At 42.4% G+C, this 24,171-nt stretch overlaps 3 protein-coding genes across 4 annotated transcripts; 1 reads left to right on the forward strand and 2 right to left on the reverse strand.

Moving 5' to 3' along the window:
* The first annotated feature begins 520 nt into the window (after window positions 1-520).
* mtif3 (mitochondrial translational initiation factor 3) lies at window positions 521-3,299 on the forward strand. 2 transcript variants are annotated; one of them, XM_035435423.1, is made up of 4 exons: window positions 521-727; window positions 1,127-1,566; window positions 1,796-1,947; window positions 3,036-3,299. In XM_035435423.1, exons 2-4 carry the CDS (start codon window positions 1,128-1,130, stop codon window positions 3,267-3,269), a joined length of 825 nt encoding a protein of 274 aa, XP_035291314.1. In that variant the 5' UTR covers window positions 521-727; window position 1,127; the 3' UTR covers window positions 3,270-3,299. The 2 variants fall into 2 exon arrangements, with proteins under 2 accessions (XP_035291314.1, XP_035291313.1); XM_035435422.1 differs by having other exon boundaries at window positions 522-727; window positions 1,124-1,566.
* On the reverse strand, window positions 3,259-7,113 carry gtf3aa (general transcription factor IIIAa). Its single transcript, XM_035435421.1, has 9 exons — window positions 6,895-7,113; window positions 6,575-6,675; window positions 6,368-6,464; window positions 6,085-6,173; window positions 5,485-5,558; window positions 5,137-5,220; window positions 4,141-4,370; window positions 3,845-3,898; window positions 3,259-3,554 (listed from the first exon to the last, which is right to left on the reverse strand). Exons 1-9 carry the CDS (start codon window positions 7,084-7,086, stop codon window positions 3,399-3,401), a joined length of 1,077 nt encoding a protein of 358 aa, XP_035291312.1. The 5' UTR covers window positions 7,087-7,113; the 3' UTR covers window positions 3,259-3,398.
* A 13,305-nt stretch (window positions 7,114-20,418) lies between these two features.
* On the reverse strand, window positions 20,419-23,642 carry LOC118235126 (60S ribosomal protein L21). Its single transcript, XM_035432167.1, has 6 exons — window positions 23,514-23,642; window positions 22,897-23,002; window positions 22,271-22,332; window positions 21,844-21,956; window positions 20,833-20,983; window positions 20,419-20,537 (listed from the first exon to the last, which is right to left on the reverse strand). The coding sequence occupies exons 2-6, from the start codon at window positions 22,961-22,963 to the stop codon at window positions 20,448-20,450; spliced, it is 483 nt and encodes a 160-aa protein (XP_035288058.1). The 5' UTR covers window positions 22,964-23,002; window positions 23,514-23,642; the 3' UTR covers window positions 20,419-20,447.
* Window positions 23,643-24,171: the final 529 nt, after the last annotated feature.

Below are 24,171 nucleotides of genomic sequence, written 5' to 3' on the forward strand. Positions count from 1 at the left end.
GATATTATTTAAATGCAATAATTTACATGTTTTAAAAGAACAGGAATTGTTGTTTTTCGACCAACTGTTGATCTTAAATAGGCTACAACTCTTGCGTTTTTTTTATTTATCCATAGGTCTACTGTAGGCTACAGTGGCACTGAAATAAATATAATCAGCGGCTATAACGATACACATGATGTTGTTGTTTACAGATGTGTATACCATGACTGATATGCGCAAAATCTTATTTTTTGACAGATTTACAAATACATCAGTAGCCTAATATTCGGCCGAATTTATCTTCGGTTCACTTACATGAATTATTACTCAGATTACGTTCATTCTGGTTTTTTATTAATATGAGGTAAGTTTTTACCGTAATTGTGTGTGGCTGTGGATCTGGGAGCTATCCTCTATGTTGGTGACCGTTTGTCGTGGCCAAAAAACCGCAAATATCGAGTTCCAAAGTTTAACAAAAACTACAGACAGGGAGGCACGAGGCTTCTGTGTCATCATTGTGCGACGTTCGTGCAACCAAAAAAAGGACCCCGCTGCAGCCTTTAAAGCGTCAGTAGTTGGAGGTTATGTTTGTAGCTGTTGATGTTGACGTGCAAATTATTAGTTTCTTTGTTGCATTTTCTTAGTTTGCATTAGTCTACTGCATTTGTGGCACTTTTTTAAATGTATTATTATCAAGCTGTCTGCTTTTATTCGAAACGGAGGGCAGCACGTTTTGTCTGCTGAAGTAAGTTTCATAACTAAATATTGGTGAGCTAGATAATCATTAATACTGAAACCAAGAATTCTTTCGGGTACGATACTATATCTCTTTGTGCTCCGAGAACATGAAATTACCGTAACGTACATTTAAGATTTTATTTTTAACAATACATAACAATTTTAACAATGAATAGTATTGTATTATTACGCCTGTTGGTTAATGTCAGCACTGGCTGCTGTATGCCATTTAAAGAATACCTGTGAACCCATTTAACAAAGCAGAGTAATGGAGATTTATATGGGGTTAGTTTTGGAACTCGTAAAGCATTACACGACCAGTTAAACATGGGGGTTGTTGGCGTGCTTGTCTCGTTTGCAGTTGCAGGGTTCTCTTGATAACCTGTCTCTTTGATGTTCACAGCAGTATGTCAACAACTTGCCTGAGGTGGGCTATGAGCCAGGCAGTGACAGGAATATGTCACTTCCGCCTCAGCCCCTGGAGACCACACACCCTGTTCTCGTCCCACAGAGCTGCCCCTTGCAGCGTAGCAGCGGCTCTGTCCACTACAGCAGATGGAGAAGGGGACGGGGATGCACCCAGGAAGAAGCAGAGTGCCCACACACGCAGCACTATTGGCAGCGTGGGAAGGAAGATACACCAGCGCCATTTGCAGGTGATAGGACATGACGGCGCTAACCTGGGCACAATGCACCGTGCAGATGTACTGCGACTTATGGACCAGGAAGGCTTGAAACTTGTTCCCCGCAATGAAAACAAGGACCCCCCGGTCTACCAGCTGATGACAGGGAAGCAAATCCATGAGGAGCAGCTCAAACTGAGAGAGAAACAGAAGAACAAAGCAGGTGAGTGTACTGTGTGTGCAGTATGAAGGAAAATAGCGAACCACAGCCACAGCGTGTATGTGCTTTGTGGGCTCAGGGAGGAAGGAGAGGGCCAAAGAAGGTGTATTTGTTTTACGGTGAGAATGGCACAGGCACACAGGTGTATCTGCTGTGTGAAGAGGGTGTGTACACTGCATGCATGCAAGGCATGCAGCCAAAGCTCAGTTCCTGTCCATGCTGTTCTCGGCAGGCCCTGTGCAGGTAAAAGAGCTCACCCTGTCCTCAGATATTGGCTCTCATGATTTGGACACCAAGCTGCGGCAGATACAGAGCTGGCTGAGCAAGAAGTGCCATGTGAGGCTGACGCTGAGGAAGGGAAATGTCAGCGACACAAAGCCACCGGTGAGAACTGCCTATCTGGTGTCCCCCATTCATCTACACTTTACCTGTCTAATGTCACCCATTCATTTACCTTTAACACCTCACATTCATTTAGAATTAATCTGACTGGTGTTTCTCATTCACCCAAATATTCTTGACTGACATCATTAATCATCTGACTTTACCTGTCTGGCATTGCTCACTATTCCACTTTTTCACATGACTTATTCAGCCATGCTTTAAATGTCTGACATCACTGATTCACCTGCACTTTACCAGACTGTTGAGGGCCACATTTTCAAGACATTGTTTGCGTTGTCTGGAAAGTAAGTGGTTACTCTGTGGTTATCAGGTGTCCTTGCCTCAAATGAACGCTGTTACTTTTAACATGGATGCAGACAAAATCAATACTTAAGATGTCTGAACTTATTTAGATGTCATTTTTATTGTTTAAGGTAATGTTTTGTGTAAATCACCAAAAATAAATCAAGACAAGTAATCCAAGCACATATTTATGCAACAATGTGTGTTTAAATCTTGTGTGTTTTAAATGTCTTTTGGGTGGAGGGCAAAAGTGCACACTTATGATTTACAACTTATTTAGGTGTGACAATGTTTTTCTGGTGGGTTCACATGAAGTCATTCAGAATTCTATTTATATGGCTCTTTTTTATTACTGCACCAAGATTACACTAATGAAGGTAGTGGGACATATGCTTTTCATTGGTGGTATTGTTTAATTCCAGGCTGTAAAGTGTCTGGGAGTCAGCTTTTTAAATAATGGCAGTTTTCATAGATCGCAGGAAGCTCTGATGGAAAAAGTTTGACAAGCCTCTGTTGTGACAGCTTAACTGTTAACTATTATGGCATCCCTTTGAGAGTTAAATATATTGTAAAAAAAATTTTTTCCCCAAACAGTAGACTAGTAAAATGTGCTGCAGGCTAGTTTATTTTTGCCACACTAAGTGAAATTCAGCTGCACTTAACAGAATCTTTATGCACTGTGAGGGAAACCAGGGGAAAGGTAGCTTAAAGAATCTGAAATGTTTTTTAAAGAGCTGAAAAAAGGTTGAACCTAGCAGTGGCATGTGAATGTGTGTTGGCCGCAGGACTCCAAACTGGAAGAGATTTTACAGCGCATGCCGACCACCGTGGGCTTCGTCTCCAAACCAAAAATTATCCGGGACGGGAAAGCGGCCATGTGTGTTCTCCGCGCCCCCTCCGAGAAGGAGCTGCTCCAACGGGGGGCGCTGGCAAAAGAACCGAACCAGCCCCCACCCGGTGGTGCGGCAGACGCCGATCCCACCCCCGACGGCACAAAGAGCAGCCCGCTGCAGCAGTGAACTTTATTCAATAAAGTGGTTTGTACAGAACTGAAAGCTTCATTGATTACTGAATACTGTAACGGAACAAAAAACAAGTGCTACTGTGGGGCCTCGCCCAGGGCACGCCGAGCGGCCCCTGTCGCGTGGCTACTCAGGGGCTGTGCACGTGTCATCTGGGCGGGGCTCGGACAGGGTCGCGTCCTTCAGCATGGCGGCCAAGCCGTTCGTCTCGGACGGGAGAGTCTTCTTGGGCTGATAGCCGCTGAGGCGGGAGGCCAGGCTGCGTCTGGGGCGTGGCTTCTTCTGCAGATGGGAAATGTGGTGAACAGCTGATCAGTATAGCTGAACATAATTAACAATCCATACAGTACATGTTACGGACTTCAAAGAGAGTGAACTAATGGAGTTGTTCATACAGGCCATTACCAAGATTGTTGCTACCAGAACTAAAAACATCTCAATTATCAGCATTGAATATTCGTATGCCAATTACTAACCATGAATCATACTCCCTTTCACAGACAAGTAAATGAGACTATATAAGTGCCTCTAAACAATTATGAGACCTTGTGTAGTGAACAGCCCGCATTTACCTGTATCTTCTTCTTCTCTGGGTCATGGATCACACTGTGCCTCTGTAAGCTTTGCTGTTGAAACAAAAAAGGTTGAAGTAAAGAAAACTTGTAGTTGAAAGAAATCAAACTTGCTGTCATTGTATAAAACAAGAAAATGCCTTCTAATAAATGAAGTGTTCAAATTCAGCTCGATAACCCGCAGACTAGGCACTGCCAGTCTCCCATCCGTTATCCGAATAAAGCACAGCTGAGAATAGGAATTGGAGGAGAACGCTGTACTTCAGGCTCTTTCCACACTGAAGTCCTGTCCTCACCTTCATGGCAAAGGTCTTGTCGCAGCCTTCGTGCGGGCAGGAGAAAGGCCTCTGCTCCTCATGAAAGGAAACGATGTGGTTCTGCAGGTTAAAGGGCGTGGTGTACGTGCGCTGGCAGCCCTCCCTCGGGCACTTGAACACCTGTCGCTCCCCCTGGTGCGCTCTCTGGTGCTGCTTCAGGAACCAGGAGTCCCGGAACACCTTACGACAGTGATCGCACTGCAGCTGGACTAGAGAGAGATAGATCACATTCTTAGAACCAGAGATTTTGTACACGCACAAAGCAATTAGAGTTAAATGAACCAGACTTAATTGAAAGACAAGATTTTAAAAATTGTTATTTTCATGCAATTAAATTTAGTTATGTTTCACAACACTTTGTAGTATTGGAATGTATGGGTGGGTGTAAATTCAAATACTTATAATAAGAAAATATTACTTTCCAGATGCTAAGTGTTCCCTCTCTCAGTTTCTCTTCACAGTAGCAGACAAGTCAAAGTGTACGCTTCATGCTCCAAACATTGAGAGCCATTTAAATTAGTTCTGTGAAGGCTACATGTGAACAATACGAATCAATCTGGAACAATTAAAGCAGGCTATTGGACTATTCCGATCCTGGAGGGGCCAGTGTGTATGCAGGTTTTTGTTCCCACCAACTACCCATGCTAAATGAGCGATTTGGCTGTATACATCTACGCTGGTTCACTCATAGATTAAATCATAGTAAAACATTTCATATAGGGACACAAGAACAGTCTGTGGCTGACATTAAGGCCAGAAATTGGCAGAAACCAATATGGAACTCATTTCCCACCACTGAAAGTGTTTGACATATAAATACAACATAAGTTTCAGGTTCATGTGCAGAAATGCTAAAATACAACAAAATAATAATAATAATAATAATAATAAAGACCATTTAAGACCAACAAGAGACAAACTACTCAATCTGTTCACTGATTTTAAACTGCACAGTCAAGGTGGGGTAAAGAGTACCTTTGTGCATCCCCCGTCTGTGCTTCAGGTATTCTGTCCAGGTCTTTCCAAGGAAGGAGCAGCCCTCCTCCTTACAGGGGTAACCTGTAAAGAAGACATTCAGCAAACACCCCATCAGCCAAAGTAACACCATTCCAATCTTTTCTAGATCATCTTTACTTTGGTGTTTGATGACCAGGGTCAGTACAACTACATATAAACACCTTTTACAGAAAATCACAGCCAGCAGAAAAAAACAAGATCCAATTAAACACTTGTGAACCTTGTTTTATGTACATTTTTCCCTCCAAAGACAGGAATCACCACATTACTCATATGTATAGTGCTGTAAAAAGAGTTTACACCAACCTGCATGCACTTTTTCATGGCGTTTCAATTTACTGGGGACAGAGAACCTTCTTTCACAGCCTTCAAAGTGACACCTGATCAAAGCCAAAAAAAATACATCAGATTTATAAGATGCTACAAAGGAAACTGCAGAAAAAGGTTCCACATTTCAGAGCTTTGTCTGACCTGAAGTACATCTGATCTGACAATTACCCAAATGCCCAGCAAATAAGCTTAGAGTGTTCCACATAAATGTTATGTTTCACATAAGATTTCAGAAAACACAGTTTTCCATAACCATAATTTCTTCATTTGACAACTTTATTCAGAAAAACTTGCGCATGTTAAATGTGATTCAGTTAACACAGTACCTTGCTCAAGGGCATGCCAGTATTATCATACCCAGATCCGCAAACCTATTAAGCCCAGGTCTTCATCAAAACTTCTGCTTGTGCTCACAACACCCTCATTGGTTTATACATTTAGAGATTCAAAACCAGAGGATGAGAGTGCCAGTTGCCTCCTACTGTAGTCCTGGTCTTAAATGCCTCACTGATACAGACAAATTGATTTCTCATGTCTTTAATCGCAACAGGAAGGCTAGACAGCATGTATACTCACTTGAAAGGAAGTAGGTTGGTGTGCTCATATTCGTGAGCTCTAAGCAGGTTATTCTTCTTGAACACTTTTCCACAGCCCTCATATTCACACTGGGCATCCAGAAATAAAATTAATTAGTATTTACAATACTACAATTACTGAACAGGACCAAGCTTAACAAGAACCAAGCAAATATGGAAGTTCCTTAAATGCAGTAATTAATTAATTTCAGAACAGATATAAAATTAACATTCATTAACATTCTAGATGAAACAGGAAGAAAAACCACAGCCCCATGACTCACAGTGTACAGTTTTTCTTTGTTTTGATGTTTGCGAGTAAAGTGCTTCTTCATGTTGGTGTTTGTAGAGAAGGCCTCTGAACATCCTTCTGCCGTACACCTGGAATATTGTGAACAGTGGAGGTATTGGAACAAGAAAAGAATTGACTGCATTTTAGACATGGCCTCGTTTCTAAGCTGCCTCCGTTTTGCCCTGTGTGACGTACGCACCGGTAGGGCTTCTCGCCGCTGTGGCTCAGTTCATGTCTTGCCAGGTGGTATTTGGTGCAGAAACTCTTGTCGCAACCCTCGCGCTCACAGTGAAACGGCTTCTGTATAGGGGAGAGATTAATTCAGGAACAGATCGCAAAAACGAAACCATTGCAAGTAAACCATACCAAGCTAGCCAACTACCTACGGGACCAGAACCAGTAGACGCGTGATTTTCCGTTTCTGTACTGGGTCAGGGTTAAGGTTAGTCAGCGAAGTTGCGAGTTACATCAAAATACATGACATTAGGACGTGGACTAAAATTATTAAATAGAACTCACGAGTCCAGTGTGCTTGCAAAGATGTGCATCGAGTTTCCATAGTTTATTGTACGATGCCCCACATTCGGGGAACGAGCAAATGTAGATTTTGCTAGTCTCTTGCTTTCTTTCGCCCATCGTAAACACAGATAGAGGAATTACAAAAGTATTTGGTATTCCCCAGGTGTGACAATCACTACTGTCGGGCTCCATGTTGAAGCACGTGTTCCTGTATATCCTGTCGCGGAAGTACTACTTCCAGCCGTCGGGGGGAATTGCAACACTAATTATAAAACAGAAAGACATTCAATTGTTCGTAGTGTTTGTCGCGCGGTTCAATATTGTGTTTGTATTTTTCGGAGTGGCACATTACAATAAATGTATTATGTTCCCATGTACGCATGTGTAACTATGTTCTAATTATCGTGTGCACCCCCGCTGCACAGTGGGTTTGGTTTAACTCGCTGCCTGCTTGCTGAAGGTTGACAGGGAAGAAATCGTCTGAAGGAATCAAAGCCCCCAAGTGCTGACGTTAAACTTGGGCGCCGATACAAGCCTCCTTGTTCGATCGTTTGGTCCTGCTGAGCTTTTTTGAATTCTAAAACTTGAGACAAAATAGTTTTTTGTTTGTTTGTTTGTTTTTGCATTGTGTGTACGTGCAGGTCTGAGAGAAGGAGATAAACGACCGTTAGCATCATTATTTCCATTATCAATATTATTAATTATTTGTGTGTTTATTTTCATTATTGATAGTTGTGTTTTCATTGTATGTTTTTTAAATTAAATATTTTGTGTCTCATGCTGGTGAAGCTAATTTGAATTGAGGAGTGAGGGTGTTGGCTCAATGCCAGAACTGGCTACACAGTCTGAATCTGTTATTAAGAGGGGTTTCAGCTATAATGCCCCCACATTAACTAGGCTATGTCTCAGTGTTCTCTATCACAAATAAAGGATTTTCAAGCAAGAATGTCCTTTATTGGCAGGGATACACATCAACATGTGAGTTTGCTGAACTAGACAGATCCTTTCCCTTTCAACGTTGACAAAAAAGGTCTCTATTAAGATCTCTATTAAATTTGTATTTGTCCCTGGCACACAACCTTCCCATTTTATTCCGTATCTTTCCCAAGCACACAACTTAGCTCTTAGATCACAGCCGCGTGTCGGCGTGTATTGCACAGGCCTCGGTTGGCCGATATCTCTTTCAGTACCAGCCCATCCTACTTTCTATAACTTACAATACCAAACAGCTTGCAGAAAACATAAAACATAAAACCTGCAGATTAGAAAACAGTGAATATAAAACTGAGAATAGAAAATGTACAATAAGAAGTCGAGAAAATATTGATTAACAAGTTACTTTGAAGAAACATGGATGATTCATTGTCATTCCAGCCTATTGAAGGCACAGTTTTCAGCACTGACAGTAGCAGCTAAGAAACCACAGACTCCTTTCTAGTTAAAAGTATCATAATTTAAAGTACCACACACCCACCAAGTGTCTTCAACAGGCACATCTCTGGAAAATATGCCAATATGACTCAACACTGCCACCAAGAGGTGAAATTATGCATGTGCTAAACATGCAGTGAAGGGCCTCTCAAAAATATCCAAATCAAAGTCATAATAATGGTAAAATTACTAATGCTCAGTGAAGAAAATTGAGTGTTTCATGTGTAGTGTATATGAATGTAACAATCTGTATTATTTTACTGTGTGGTGGAATGCATTGTTATTAATCTCTTATTGTGTCTGTATTAGTGTGTATCTGTGTGCGCTGTGAAACAATAGATACTGTTGTTACAGCATTGCATACAGCTTGGTAATCCGTTTTGTGTGCTGCAGGGCCTGATGTATGAGTGGTAGACTATCTTAGTTAAAAATAAAAACTGATTTATTACAGCCTGCTGCATTTAAATAAAATAAACAACAAAAGGAAATATACAGCTCTTCCTTGACCCTGCCACACACTCAGGTGTCTTAGTCCGTTTTTATTCTTCTTTCAGCCCACTAATAGAGCTTACTAATTCAACCCGTCCAGTCAGACACTCAGAACTCACACGTTTACAGGTACTAGTTGTGTATTTATCTGGTGACATGCAACACTAATTGCAAAGTAGAATCACTTAAAACCACCCTCCCCTTGGTTGGGGAGCATTTAACCCTCTTGTTGTCCTCAGAGATGAAAGTGACCCTATTCTGAGTTTAACAGTAGTGAACCCACTCACCCACCCACCCCCTTTTTCAACAAGAAATTACCCTACCATTAGAAAAAGTTTAATATATAATATTAAAATTTTCAAAATATTTTTGTAAAAATGGTACACCATCAGGGTACATCCTCAGTTTTTTTAACCATGCAGTTGTGAAATCAAACTGAAGCACCATGCATCTATTACAACAAAAATAATAAAAATAATAATTAACAATGTGTTTTGTAGTAAAAATGTAGACTGAAGAAATACAGACTGTCTGCACAGTGAAGTAGGAAAATAGTTATTCACTGATTTATTAATGAGTGACAGGTTGCTTTTACATGGAATATATAGATTTAGGGTTTAAAATTCAATGAAGAGGCTTTTTTCACAGGGGAACTGGCGAGGGTGGGTCATTTTTGGCTCTGTGGACACGAAACGTTTGTATGTGTCATTAATATGGAACAACACAAGAGTTAAACTGACAATTTTACTCCTCTATAAAGAACACATTACAGACTATCAGTGATCAGTGAAATTTAAATGTGTAGAAATTTAGACCAGATTTTAGTCAACATTTGTCCTAAACTTTGTTTTATGAGTGAATGTGAATACCTGTATTTTTCTTTGTGAATACTATTTGGAGAGCTGATTTTCTGACTGCTGAACTCAGCAAACGGTGTTTGCGAAGGAAAAAGCACTTGCATTTAATTATGAGTCAGATTTGGGGATAAACTGAATCCAGGCCTTAGTGTGAGCATTCTATTGACTCCTAATTAGGCTATCTGTATTTTGTTTCACTCATTACAAGCACCTTTTCAATGCTATCAACAAGGGGTGATCACAGCTGAGCAGAGTTAAGAGACTATAGATAATAATATTCAGTGGACTTCATTGAAGTGATTTGTCAACATGCTAGAAAGAGTATATTTGTTAGAAAGAACTTGAATCTAATTGGTACATACAATTTTATTTACTATCATTGTCAGGTGAAGTCAGTTAACTGCACCTGGCTAAATTAAAACTGGTTTACATGGAATTAGTTCAATACCTCAATACCTTTTTCTTTTTTGGTGAAGCTTTTACACTTGTACACACACACATACACACACACAGACTCTCTCACACACATACACACACACACATGCACACACATATTTGAAAGTGGTTCTGTTTAGGCGTCATGGCAGTGGTCAAAGATGTGACCATAGCACTGGGTGGTCCAATGGTCACTGCTATGGTCATAGCAGGTATTAGAGCAGAGGTTGGAGTGGTGTCATATAAGCTGCTATAGTTGTGTCTAGATTTGAGTCTCCTGAACTGGTCTTGTCCTCCCTGCTGTGTAGCATTTGTGACTGAGGCTGACCATGTCAGTGTAAGTGCTTTCTCTATTCAAAACATGTCAGAGGTCGAAAGAACCTTGCCCACCATGACCAATGAAAATCCCCGCCAGGAGAAGAGGTGATAATGCTGTCACATAAACATTTTTTTCTTATTTTACAAGTATTTGTGCAGCAGAGAGCAGTTGTTCAGCTTGAGTCGGGATTTTGGGTCTATCCTCGCACCATTCTCACTCCCCGCGTCCACCCCCACCCTTATCAGTGTTCTTACATGATGAGAATCCTCATAGGACGCAGCCAGGCGCATTTAGTCACTCATTAGACCATATTAATACAATCAGTGTCAGGTCCAATTACATGGTGCCTGGCCCCTAGCCCCTGTCTCGCGGTAATAGCTACCTCTGCTCAGGACCCCCCCTGGCCCGTCACATGAACTCACAGGACCAGAGCTCCACCCCCGGCCTCATTGGACAAACAGGTGTTTACTGGGCGAAGGCGGTGTGTAAACGTACATTAGGGAAGCTCTATTCGGGACCCAGCGAGGCAGCTGTTGTCTCCCACAAAGACAGCACACGCTGGGATGCAACAAAATCTCAATTAGGGGCCATAATCCTCCCTGCCGCAGCGGTCTCGGCTGGACGGGAGTGTGAGCTCACGTGAACGTGGCAGCGCTGTGCAGGAGGGTGGGAGAAAGGGAACAGACCCAACTGGCTGCGTGCGCCGCAGCGTTCCGTCCTCTGATCGCTGTGCGCAGACACCCGGGGGACATAACACACGGACCGCAGGAGTGGGGGGGCGGAACACATCCAGAGTCGATCTGAATCAGATTTGTTTTGCGGAAGCGTATGCAATAATTATTTTGGAACTGAACCAACTCTCTTTGGAGACACGCACACAGTGAGGGAAGAGGGTGGATACGCAACTCCAGGGCGAATTGATGCAGCACAGCCTGAATACAGAGCTTAATGACTACATTAATTCCAAGCTGGTTCACAAGACTGTCGCATAACAATAAATATCACGTTCAGGAACATATTCAATAACAGTGAATTCACTGATGCATTACAGTATGTGAAAGTCAGGGTAGCTCTTTTGTGATAATTATTTACAAACATAAGCAGTGGCATTCCCAAGGTGGATTGAACAACACCAGGAAAAATGTGGAAAATGTTGAAATGTGACTTTCAGGGTCCTTGGGGTCCTGTCTGGCTTCTTAGTTTGGAGTAATGTTTTGAGTCCATTCTGCTGTCTGGTCCTGGACCCTCCTCCAAGCCATTCCATCACCTGTTTCCATCGCCTGAGCCGGTCCCCCTCTGTGCCTAATTTAGCCTTCCCGTCTATCTTATATGTGGCCCAGACCTGATGTATCGGAGATACCCATCATAAACATTTTCAATGGTCTAACCATCAGGTGTGATTCACTTTTTCTATCATTCTCAAACAAAACCATGGGATTACCCAGACTTTATCTTGTCCTGTGGACACAAGCAGAGCATTTTCTGATGTCAACCTCAATGTATCAAGTATGCAGACATTGTAACATAACATAAAGTCAAATAGAAGAAGAAAGTAGGATTTCAGCAACCAGCCATGTCACCCTTCCTCTTTCGTAGTATATTGTTAAGACATGTTTGTTCAGCCATATTATCATGGTAGTCTGAAGCAGCTGGCTTCGTGGTAAAGTGTATTTTTATGCTCAAACTGAAAGTTCTTAGGATATTGCTAGGTTTCGGGACATGAACAGGTAGTACAGTTACATGATGCTCAAAAGTGATTTAAAGATTGAAAGTTCCTGATTGGACATGATAATTACTCTACAAATTTATTGATGAGAAATGGTTTGTACCCGTGAGCTGTTTTCTGGCTGATTTCTGTCCATCTGCAAAGTGCCCTGACTGACTATTTATAGTATAATGTGTGATTGACAGCCTGAAATACAAATTGTTTGACTGATGGATCAATGTTCATTGATAATTAGGACATCATGGCACGTCTGTCTTTCATACATGCTAATGACAGGAAGACTCATGTGGGAACAGCAACCCACGAGGAGGCAGCTACAGCTACACCAGCGCCCTTAATGCTCTCTTCTGCTGGCCAGTGAAACAGCGTCAGCAGTACGTCTGACTTAGCAAGTGAGGCCTCGGTGCTTCAGGAGGTTCGGAGATAGCGGAGTGAAAAAGAAATGGAACGAAACCCTGTACTGCCCACGCTGGACTCAATATGGAATCAGCTTCTTCAGAGGAGTCATTTTCTTTCAGTTGTGGTGTTGTTCCCCAACCGCCCCCCCCACCCCCCCTTGTCTGACAAAGGTGCCAGGGACTGTGCCTCAGACTGAAGACAGAGGTATAGGCTGAGCGAGGGGGGGGCGGGGGGGGCTTGGCCCCTCCCTGGACCACAGGCACTGGGCTAATCACATTAGCATCAGAGTAAAGAGATGGGAAGTAGACAGAGCTGTGAAAGCGGGGGAGCAAGCCACGACTAATCTCGTTAGGGCAGGGAAAAGGGGGACGCTACTTCTCCACAGCCGCTGAGAAAGCGCTCATTTTCCCAGGAATGAGTTCACCTGTATGGTAACACAGAAAGTTGCCCTTTTGATGCTTATTAAAGCAGACAATCACACTTGGCACGTACCAATGGGCTTTTTCAGGGCACCACTTATTGTCGCGTTTGGGGAAAAAAAAACAGCAACAGACAGTGCATTTGATGAGATCCACTTTCATGCCAGAGCAAAACATTCCTTTTAAATGCACCAGTACAAGGCTTTTTTAACAGAGGCAGTAATTTGGGGAGGGTGGGTTGGCGGTGGGGGGGGGGGGGGGGGGGGGGGGGCTCTAAGATGGATAAAGCTTACTCTATTTTTAATTGTAAGCGCACCCGAGTTCAACCTTAATGCAAACCTCTGCGGCCATGAGAAGAATGGGATGCTCTCTATAATACCATATCCTGCTGGGTAATCCAGGCAGATGGTTCTGGGGGGACAACTCAGGAGTCGATGGCTGACACGGGAAAGGGAGAGTCTGACTGCTGGCTCTTGAGCTAGGAGGTTCGGGATCAGATTCCTGATACTCCTTAGCAACGGTGGGAAAATGACCTGTCAGTTTAGATTCGTCAAGTCTCCACTTAATCTCGCACCCCTTTTTTCTTTCTCTTTTCTCTCCCTTTCTGAGGGGGGGATTAAACATAGTGGTAAAACAGTGTTTAATGATCTTTCCATGGCTCCACAAATATGTGAACTCGAGAACTTAAAAAGCACTGAAACAAACAGCGTGAATAGGCCATGCTGAGCCCAGAGCATTCTGGGAGTAAGATTTTCTCAATCAAAGGCATTCAATGAGAGAGATCTCTGAGAGAGATCTTTGAGAAACTCTGATGTAAATATGCTGGAATTTCATTTTTAAACCTCTTACCTCATTAAGGGATAGTTCTACTCTCCTTCTAGAGCCTGGGAAATGTAAAAAGTGGGGGGGGGGGCTGTCATGGGGGGTAGCTCATCCCACCACTGCACTGGGTTTCATTGTAGTCACACACCCCACAGCTTGGCATCAAGTCCTGACTGTGCCAGCGCAGACTTTGGCTGGTAGGCTGGCAGGGTGTCACATTAGTGGCTGTAGCATCATCCAAGGAGGGAGGACTTCAGTCTCCAGTCTGACTTGTGCATATGGATGCACATGACTGCACTGAATGAGAACTTTCACTCTCGTGACAGGCCTAGAGTTGTGATTGGGTAAACCAAATTTTTATATTTATCCATAGTTTTTAAAAATGTGCTCACTAACAGTGTGAATTTCCCATGAGGTTTTGCTGAAGTTATGAAAGCGTAATTAAGAGTCCGTGGCATTTGATTTCCTGCATCGTTTATTCTACAAGTTCATGATGCTTACCTTACATGACCATGTGTCCACTAATTTTGAATTCCAACTAGCCTTTATGTTATATCCAAACTCCAGAAGAGTTGTCCTTCTATGACAGAATCAGTACAATGTGACTTCTGGAGGTATATCATTCAATGGTGAATGCAAGATGAATATGTGAGACACAGATATCTGTTAACTGCAGGTCCCCAGACCCTGGGCCTGCTGAAACACTCTCTCTCAGTGTTCTTTTTGCCTAGACAAATTGAGGAGTCAACAGCGCAAATATTGTACTCATCTGTCCCTGTAGAACTGCAATCTTTCACTCACTCACATTCCACTCAAATAACTTTGACCAAAAGGTATTTTATTATTGTTGTGTAAAGTATTACAGATTTTCAACTGAAATATCTGCGAATGTTTAAAGCTATTAAGAATTGCAACTGCCAGCAATCCATGGAAATAAAAGTGAAATTATGGCTTGCTCTAAGGAACATAGTACAAGTTAATATATTGTTGCACAGTGCATGTTTAATGGCATTCACTGTAAATGTTGAATACTGATAGAACAGGTGTTCATATTTCTTTGATGTAGTTATCTGCTTGTATGCGGACAGCACACGAGAGGTATCCTGTGACTGGTTTTTCACTGTGGAATGTTCACGTTAGTTAGTGGCTCTGCCCTGCCAGAGAAGTGACCGTGTAACATGCAGATGTTGAACATGGCAATCGGGGTCTGTCCTCACCTCCCGTCGGTTCGTTTAATTGATCAGAGCTCCTTTCTGCTGCCGAGTCTCATTCATTTGGGCATAGTTAACTTCTGCAAAGGCATTATCATGACAATGGGGGCTTGTTGTGGATTTCTGTCATTAAAGGTTGTAATCCTCTGGCGTCATGTAACAGCGGTCTGCATTTGGGGCTCCACCTGCAGTAATTTAATAATGCACACACAGCCACCCACCATCTTAAAAACACGCCTGCCCCGCATTCCACTGACCCTTGTCCCAATGGCACCGGACTCCCCTGTGGGGGGGATGCAACAGCTGCCTGCGGATTACTGACCTTCCATATGAGGGAGGCTTAAGCCTTATTGTACAGTGAGCGGCTGGAGGAGCACTGCCCCTGCTCTGCCTGGCTGAGTAATTTATACACACCCACTCCCCCTGCCCGTCTGCCTGGAGTCCTCTCCTGAGCCCAGCCGTGAAGCACACGTCGGCACCCCCACCGCCACCGCCACTCCACAGCGGTGGCGCCCCGCGGCATTCCTCATCGTCACAAACTGACTGTACCAAGAACGATTTTATTCGTTGAGTAATTTATTAAAAAACTGAAAAGTACACCTCATAGATAGGAAAGCCAATGCGTAAAAAGTTGGTCCCTCTTCTTCAAGTAGGTAAGTTAAACAGACTTAAAATAAAAGACTTTCAGTTTGAAAAATGGCCATACTTTCAGACTCCAAGGTTAGCACTGTGTATTATTAAATTGTAAGAAATGTTGTGCCTCAAACTTGTTTACTTAAACTTAAAATAAAAAACAAGCATGGCATATAGTAGATTATAAGCTGTTGTTAAGGCCTGGCTATTGTTATAGACTGGGGTTGCACCTTAATGTGTTTTTATATAATTTCTGATAACAAAAGCTGCTCCCGGTCCACACAAGACGAATGGCAGCAAACGAACATGGCAGAACATAATACCAATTACCAGGGAGTGCATTCAGAGTTACAAAGCATGAGGCCACAGGGACTCTTCAGTCAGTCCATTCAGACTCAACTTGAGATGAAGGACCAGACACAGAATAGGCCGAGTGACTGAGAGCCAGCATGAACCTGCACCCCATGTCAATCCTACCTCAGCTGTGTCACAGGAAGGTGGTACTGAGCATATGAGTGGCATTGTCAACCTAATTTGGTTTTCCTTCCTTTTTGAGGGAAGGCAACCTACCTCCCCCACCCCTACTTGACCTGGCAGAATGTGACTTTCTAGTATTCCAGAGCTATGTCTTGTGCAGGGGATAAGCCGGCGAAATTGAGTTTTATCTGCCCATTTAGCTACGCTGACATGGCCATTTCGTGAAACAGGCAGTGAGGCACCAACAAGGGCACACAGCAGAATTCGTTAGCCAGCAGACCAGTGTCTCACATGAGTAGCTAGCAAACTGAAACCGTGAACCGGTAAAGTTCACATCCTGAATGGATGACCAATGTGAAAGCCTTTACTGCTGTTCATTACTGTTCACGATTCTACATGTTCAATCAGGAGAAAGGTCTCTCTCACTGTGGTCTAACTGCAGTTTTACAATTATACTGAACCTGGTGTACAAGGTGCTTTTTGGATGATGTGTAAATACAAATAATGAGGAAAGGAACAAAGGTATTTTTAAAAAACTATTTCAATGGCTTTTCTTTGTTTTTGCCTCTATGCACCCAGCAGCAACTGACTGCCATCTGGACTTGGTAAATTTCTCATTGCAGGCATTTTCAGCACAACATAACCCATATTTAGTCTGTAAAAAGCTAAATTTATGCTCACTTAGCAGAATCTAGCCCATGGGTCCAGGGATTGGCAAAATGTGGCCCAAGCATATTGCATATAGCCAAAATAATACCTCTCATATTCTGGGAAGGAGGAGAAGACTACTGTGGTGTCAACATTTTTCAGATGGCCCAGTATTTACCCATTGTAGTGACGTATAACCTTGAGTACCTGTCAGACGTGGCTCAGATGTTCCTCCCAGGTGGTAGAGTCGATAAGCATGCTATCCAGATAGGCTGCAGCAAAGCACCGATACAGCTAAGCACTACATCCATCAAGGGCTGGAATGTGACCAATGAACCATGAAACCCAAATGGGAGGACACTGTACTGGAATTGCCCTACTGGGAGCAAAGAAACCATGTTCAGCCACCTAGAGTCATTGCAAAAGGGGAGGGATCCATCTGGGTTTGGGGCCATCATGCTGGGGCCACACCGTAAGCCACAAGTTTCCCCCAACTGCTTCATCCTCCTCAATCTCCTCAATGATGGCAACTGGCTGCGCCACGGGCACGCTAATAAGGCCACACATTCACCACCGTGCCAGGGTGGGTGGTCTGAATTTGATGTTCGACCAAGGAGTGGTTTGATTGTTTCAAAGTGAATTTAGTGTGTGTGATAAGTGGTCAGTGGTTCTCAAACTCGGTCCTGGGGGTCCCCTGTGTATGCTGGTTTTCATTCCAACCTCAACAGCAATCCCAGAATTTTAATAAGCTGTTACTTTTTCTTAATTAGGTGCTTTTTATGTTTTAGAGCTGGGATCCCCAGGCATATCCAGAAAGGGCCAGTGTGAGTGCACACACCTGATTCTACTAATCAATCACTAGAGTCATTGTTAAGCACCTTGATTAGTAGAATCAGGATCAGGTGTGTGCACCCACACTGGCCCTTTCTGGATAAGACTGGGGACCCCAGCTCTAAAACATGAAAAGCACCTAATTAAGAAAAATTTACAGCTTGTGAAAATTATGGGATTGCTGTTGAGGTTGGAATGAAAACCAGCATACCAGGGGTCCCCAGGACTGAGTTTGAGAACCACTGTGATAAGTAACCACTATGAAGACGTTTAGTACAATATTCCAATTTGGAGAGGTTGGTGCCATTTGAAGAGGTTGTGGGGACACTTGGGCCTACCTGTGGTTCACCTTACTTCAATCCACTCCAAACTTTTAACCTGGTGTTGTATACATCCTGCGGTACAATTGGAAAAAGAAAATGGATTTGTCCAGCATCAGAGGTACATGTAATCAAAACAGAATAAAGAAAATACTAAACTATTTTTGGATTTTTTGTTGTTTTTCAGACAAAATATCCTGTATATTTACTGAGTGAGACTCTCCAAGGATCAGGGGATTTGGTGCTCTTTATTTCAAGCTTTGAGCCATGTCAGTACTGTATATAGTTTTGGACATGATAACATTTATTTATGACAGGATGGATTCTTACAAAAAGCCCTGGGTTTTAAGTGTGTTTTAAAGGGTTCACCTCAAATGCTTCAGTATAAATCCCCCTGTAAAAACAGATGTTATGTAAAAATGCTAAAAAATATATTTTTAAGGTTGTGTAAATTGCTCTCGATAACAGTACCTGCAAAATGCCAGTAATGCAATGTTCACTGCTGATGCAGATCCTTCTCATTCCCTGAGGTCTACCTATCACACTCCAAGCATCTGGAAAAATACACGTTTGTAGTCAGCACATCTTACAGAAGGTTAAATTCCAACAGAAGAAAAAACAGAGTGGTGGCTAATGGGTGGAAATAATCTGTGCCAAATATGAAATATAACCCTTGTGGATGAAATCTAACCCCTTATTAGGGAAGGTCACACAGGGTGGAGCTGGACAGAACTGAGCCTTTTAGAAGACGGTAATGGGGAAGAGAGTTGCCTAGTTGAAGCCCATTGCTTTAGTGTAATCCTGCTGATCATAGAGTGACAGAAAAAACATTAATCTTTAAAGAGGGTACAGAAGAAAATATACTTGGATTTTAAACCTAATATGGGCCTAATTCTCTCAAGCTAAAATCTTGCTTTTTATAAAAAGTTGCTCCTTGTGCATACTTCTGGGATTCATTTACTCTTTCTAGCTTGGTTTGCCGCCAGGCAATTTTTGTTCATTTAAAACTTGATTTTCACGTTTGTCATCCTTTCATAACATACAATCTTTTATCTGAAAGCTGTCCTGCAACAGGATGATTTATGATGTATTCTGTGCTTTAACCCTGGAGGCAGGTAGTTTGGGTCCATTGTTGGTAACACTGGCTAAATAGTTGTACCCAAAACATACCCCTATCCTCAGACCAGAATTTTGCTTCAAGAGATTAGAAGCTGATTTCATATTTTTGTAAGCGTGAATTATGGTGATATAATTTCCCTCAACTTCCAGATATTGGAGGAAACCACAATCACAAGTAGAGAGAATAACTATTTGGCAGAAACAGCCTAGAAAGATTCTGACAAAAGTAGGCTACATAACCAGTAACAGCACTGTGAAAATTCATATACCAATTAAACCATCACTCATGACAAAATGTGCTTAATTGGGATGTACATGCCAATGTGAGTCCAAGTAACAACTTCATCAGATTGTCTTGGTAAATGGTAAATGGACTGCATTCATATAGCGCTTTTATATTGATGCCTCTCATTCGCCAGAGCAGTTAGGGGTTAGGTGTCTTGCTCAAGAACACTTCGACATGCCCAGGGCGGGGTTTGAACCGGCAACCCTCCGACTGCCAGACAATCAGTCTTACCTCCTGAGCTATGTCGCCCCCATGTCGTCTTAAGCCAAACATTCCGTATCCACATGTAAACAGGTTTCAAGAACAAATCCCAACCAGTTCCAATTCTTTGCTCTCAAAACGTGCACAAAATATTAGCGTTAAGTGAAACTGAAATGCTGATTTCACCACAACTAAATTACTTCAATCAGTCCCTTACCACCTGAGGTACTGCAAGCAAAGCAAACAATTCCTTAGAAGTGGAGAGAACTTTGTTGCATTCCAAGTCAGGTGTAGAACATAATGGACTGAATATTTATTGAGAATACTATTCAACTACATACCTTTAGCAAGTAGGAAAAATGTTTATTGGAACAGTGACACTAAAATACTTACATGTGAAAAACCTAAGAGAAGAACCAAATTCGGTTGAATGTTTTCTCTTCAGAATGAGTACGTACTGTCATGAGAACACTTCATGAAGCAAGTAAGTAGTAAAGAACTGGTTGTTTGTTTATGGTAACTGACATCTCCAGCTCTCCAGAGTACAAAATGTGCAGCTACATCATGTAAGCAAGCCAAATAGATGAAATAGAAGTCATTAGTATTGGTGAGCATGCCTGCGCCTGAGTACATTCTTGTATAATGCAGACGATGTGGAGCGGAGAACAAAGTTAAAGTGCACACTGCCACCTAGTGCCCAAATGTATCTTATTGCAGTGTGTGAGAACAAAAAACTTAAATTCAGGTCACACACCCTTGGCAATTCCAAAAATACATTTAAATACATGTTTAAGCCTAAAACTTCAAAGAGCCAAAGTTTTTCCACATCTCCATGCCCTCATCATGCAAGAGAAACAAAAACGGCACTGCGCATTTATGGCAATAAGAGACAGAGACTGTGGAGAGTGTATTAATCTGTTTATTCGAGCACTATGCCATGAACTCATACGGGATGGGCTCCAGGAGCTGGGGCTCATTGTTCTTGGTGGTGACAAAGTGTGCAGCACGTGGGGCTGCTGGCTGAAACACAAAAGCAAACAGAAGACCGCTAAGACTAACCTTATCAACAAATCTCATTTTACCAACAGTACACATTTGACAGTGAACAATGAATTAAATCAGGAAATGTAATGAATTCCAATGAATGAAATTCTCACTTCATTAACCGAATTTCAGTTCGTTTCTCAAATTAACTGAAGTAGAACTGACCACAGCCCTGCTGCAGATACTCAATAGCCACTAAATATTTAAAAGGCTTGCACACAGGCCCAGCTGTGCTCTTAGGCTAGCTCGTATGAGACCCTGGCTGGCCTACCTGCCGTTTCAGCTCCACCCAGGTGCCCTGCTGCTTGGCCTCGATCTTCCTCTTCTCGTTTTCCTTCACGCGCTGCAGGAAGCTGTCCCGGCTCTTTGAGTGCTTGATGTGCTCGATGCGCACGTTGATTCTCTTGGCCAGGATCTTGCCCCTGCGAAGAGAGCTCACTTGTTCAACCAGTCTGAATATTCACTGAAACAGCCCTATTCAGCTACATTTTTTAATAGGTTCATGGACAGTTGAAGGCTGTTCCCTTGTCCCAACATGAAGCATGTTATTGTAGTCTAATTATGTATGATTAAACCAGCATAAGCATATTCAGCCAGTTTGCTAATTTGGGCATTGGTCACTATAAAAACCTGCATACATCCCTAGTCCTGCAGGAATGGAACTGCCCCTCCCCTCCCCCCTTTCCCCGCTCTGAAGCATTGCTTGTAGCAAAAATACACACATTCCTTTGTAATTTTTGCAATCAGAGGGAGCTGGGTCCCATGAAGATGGCATCATTCACTGTCCTACTGCTAAAAATCCAGCTACATTTCTTAGTGTATTGATGTACTCTGCTGTTGAATAATTCTGATCACGCTAGAAATTACCATAGCCGGAATCCTTCCATAAACAAAATATAACAAAATCAATAAATAAATCGCAAATCTGAAATCTCTTATGAAGCAATGCCTTTTCACTTTAGGTTCATTCTTAAAACAGGAAATTATTTATTGATTTAAAGTAATTGTTTCTGTTTATGGAAGGCCTCAACTCTAGCATGGTGAGGATTCGATTACAAAGTACATCGCTATACTAAGAAATGCAACAGAAATGTAAGATCCTTACACTACAGAGGAAATATTTTCCATCCTTAAGTGCCAGAGCTTCTATGTAGAGTTCCTGGTGTTTCAGTGCCACCAGGAGGTCACTTCAAACACCACCCACCCCATCTTTCTCACCCATCTCCCATTTCCCATCTCCCGTTCCCAACAAACCCCTGGAACTTTGTGACTTTATACTTACTTGACCTGCTTGTTTACAATGATACCCAAGGCATGCTGGGTGACATTGTATACACGACCGGTCTTGCCATGGTAGCACTTGTGGGGCATTCCTTTCTGGATGGTTCCGGTTCCCTGGAGGGAGGTAAGGAGAACAAATGCATTACTCTGGAGTTCAGACAGAGCGCACTCTCCTTGAATTGCAGAATTAGCCATTAACACTTTCAGTACCGCTCCAATGCAATCAGACTGAGTCGGTCATAAGCAGTTGCTGAAGAGCCCTGCCTCAGAGTGAGATGCAGTCCCATTCACTCTCATGATCAGTCAGCAGGGTGATACACACATACAGGTCAGTGATGTATAGATCAGCACTTTCCTTTCACTCAAGACGATTTTACACTCAGTACTCTGTTCTACATCGGAGCAAATAAAAATGAATAAATCCTTACCTTTATGTCAACAATATCTCCTTTCCTGAAGATGCGCATGTACGTGGACAGGGGGATAGGGCCTGAAAATAAAAAGCATTTCACATATCAACTAAGGTGTCACCAAAACAGTAGGATAGCTGGTTATGCTTACAGTATAGTTGACTGTTCTTGTTGCACTGACAGTCATTAAGACTACAAACATTTTTTCCCCCCCATGTAGTTGCTCATGCAAACTACAGAGCAACAAAACATTTGATAAGCGCTGACATGATGTAGTGTGCACAAGGCGTCAGAGACAGCTGCCTTTTTCACACAAATAACTATATCTGAAAATATGAATTTGCAGTATGTTCCAAATACAAGGCTAGCCATTTGGTAGATAATGAAGAACTCAAAGAGAAAGCAAGTACGGCTCATTATCATTTATCTTGATCATTTATCCTAAAGGGGCAATGTGGGGGCAGGTTTGGTTTTAGCCCAGCACCATAGCACCCAATTCTACTAATCACGTTCTTCAATGAAGACCTTGGTAAATAGAATCAGTTGCCTCGGTACGATGCTAAAACAAACAACTGCTCCCACCTCGGTCCTTTCCGGATGAGATTGGACATCCCTGCTTACGAACGAAAGCGCAATATACTCACCATGCTTACGGAAGGGCCGGGCGAACATGTATCTCGTCCCCCTCCTCTTGCCTCTTGTGTTCGTCATGATGTCAGCTTCTTGGAGACCAAAGGTCTGCTGGTTAACCTAAGAAACAAGGAACTTGCTGGCCAATATGAACGCAACAGCCATACATTCATGTCTGGTCTGCAATGTACAATCAATCGAGTGACTACCAGGTATTCTTAGTACATACACGATGCTCGTTACCACTGGGTTATATTAGTAGTCAGCCGAGTAACGTTAGCTATATCAGCTAGCATACAGGGACGCTACAAAGCGGTTTTGACAAGCGTTCAATATTTCTCCAAAGACTTGATATTAATATCAGCGCTTTGTACCTTAGTCTTATTTTGGATAATTCGTAAACTACCATACTACAATGGGTCATCGATTTATTACTGAAGCGCGTCGGGCCCAACACATGAACACCACGCGACGAACACGTTACTAATTCAGTCGTCTGTGGTGTTTATACTGTCGTGTTTCAGTGGTGAATTGTTACATTTGACATTTTTTACAATGTAGTATTACACTCAAATTGGCTTCAGGAGACTTTCGATAGGTTTTTAAGCCAGAAAAACTTTAATCTGCTTACCTATCCTTGTTTAACGGACGACGGGTCCGGAAAAAAGAAAGAGGTAAGGACCCAACACTCCTTTATATGGCACTCCTCAATGCTGCCTGACTGAAATTATAGCCTTCCGTCTTCTTCGTTGGTGTTTACTGATTTTTTAAAAATGCATAAAAGGTACATTACCGCCACCTACTGTGATGGAGTGTGGAACAGTCCCGCAAGCTCCTCCCGAACCTCCCCCCTCACCCAAGATATCCCTTATCATCAACCAATAGTACAAGTTCCATGTTCACATTGTGCTTGTTGTGTTATATTGCAAGCAATTTCACAAAAGAGGTACGTTTTTAATAGGCACCTAATTTGGTAGTTGTTCTTTCATAATCCTGCCCCCCCCCCCCCAAACATATTATTATTATATTGGCCATGTGTACACATTCACCATCTAAGAGCCTATTGATTCACTACTGTCTTTAATTGTATCAGTTAAGTCATGTTTTTTTTTTTTTTACCTCTAACGTAGTTGTATGCAATATAGCACAAAGCGAATATTTGACTTGTGTTCTTGATGGCATGCATAGCTATTTCTGGCAAACTGTGACTTAAGAGGGTAAATAATTGCTCTAAACATGAAAAGTGTGAGAAATTAACAGATTGTTCAAGTTCTTGGATTGCAGTTGTG

The sequence above is a fragment of the Anguilla anguilla genome, chromosome 9 (assembly GCF_013347855.1).
Source record: "Anguilla anguilla isolate fAngAng1 chromosome 9, fAngAng1.pri, whole genome shotgun sequence".
Lineage (NCBI taxonomy): Eukaryota > Metazoa > Chordata > Actinopteri > Anguilliformes > Anguillidae > Anguilla > Anguilla anguilla.

Coding starts and splice junctions, on each gene's coding strand:
- mtif3 (XM_035435423.1), top strand. CDS start 1,128: ATGTCAACAACTTGCCTGAGGTGGGCTATGAGCCAGGCAGTGACAGGA. Junction 1,567..1,795: donor GAAACAGAAGAACAAAGCAG/GTGAGTGTACTG, acceptor TGTTCTCGGCAG/GCCCTGTGCAGGTAAAAGAG. Junction 1,948..3,035: donor TCAGCGACACAAAGCCACCG/GTGAGAACTGCC, acceptor TGTTGGCCGCAG/GACTCCAAACTGGAAGAGAT.
- gtf3aa (XM_035435421.1), bottom strand. CDS start 7,086: ATGGAGCCCGACAGTAGTGATTGTCACACCTGGGGAATACCAAATACT. Junction 6,465..6,574: donor AGCGGCGAGAAGCCCTACCG/GTGCGTACGTCA, acceptor ACAATATTCCAG/GTGTACGGCAGAAGGATGTT. Junction 4,371..5,136: donor CAGACGGGGGATGCACAAAG/GTACTCTTTACC, acceptor ATCTCTCTCTAG/TCCAGCTGCAGTGCGATCAC.
- LOC118235126 (XM_035432167.1), bottom strand. CDS start 22,963: ATGACGAACACAAGAGGCAAGAGGAGGGGGACGAGATACATGTTCGCC. Junction 22,333..22,896: donor CCGGCCCTTCCGTAAGCATG/GTGAGTATATTG, acceptor TTTTATTTTCAG/GCCCTATCCCCCTGTCCACG. Junction 21,957..22,270: donor GAGATATTGTTGACATAAAG/GTAAGGATTTAT, acceptor ACCTCCCTCCAG/GGAACCGGAACCATCCAGAA.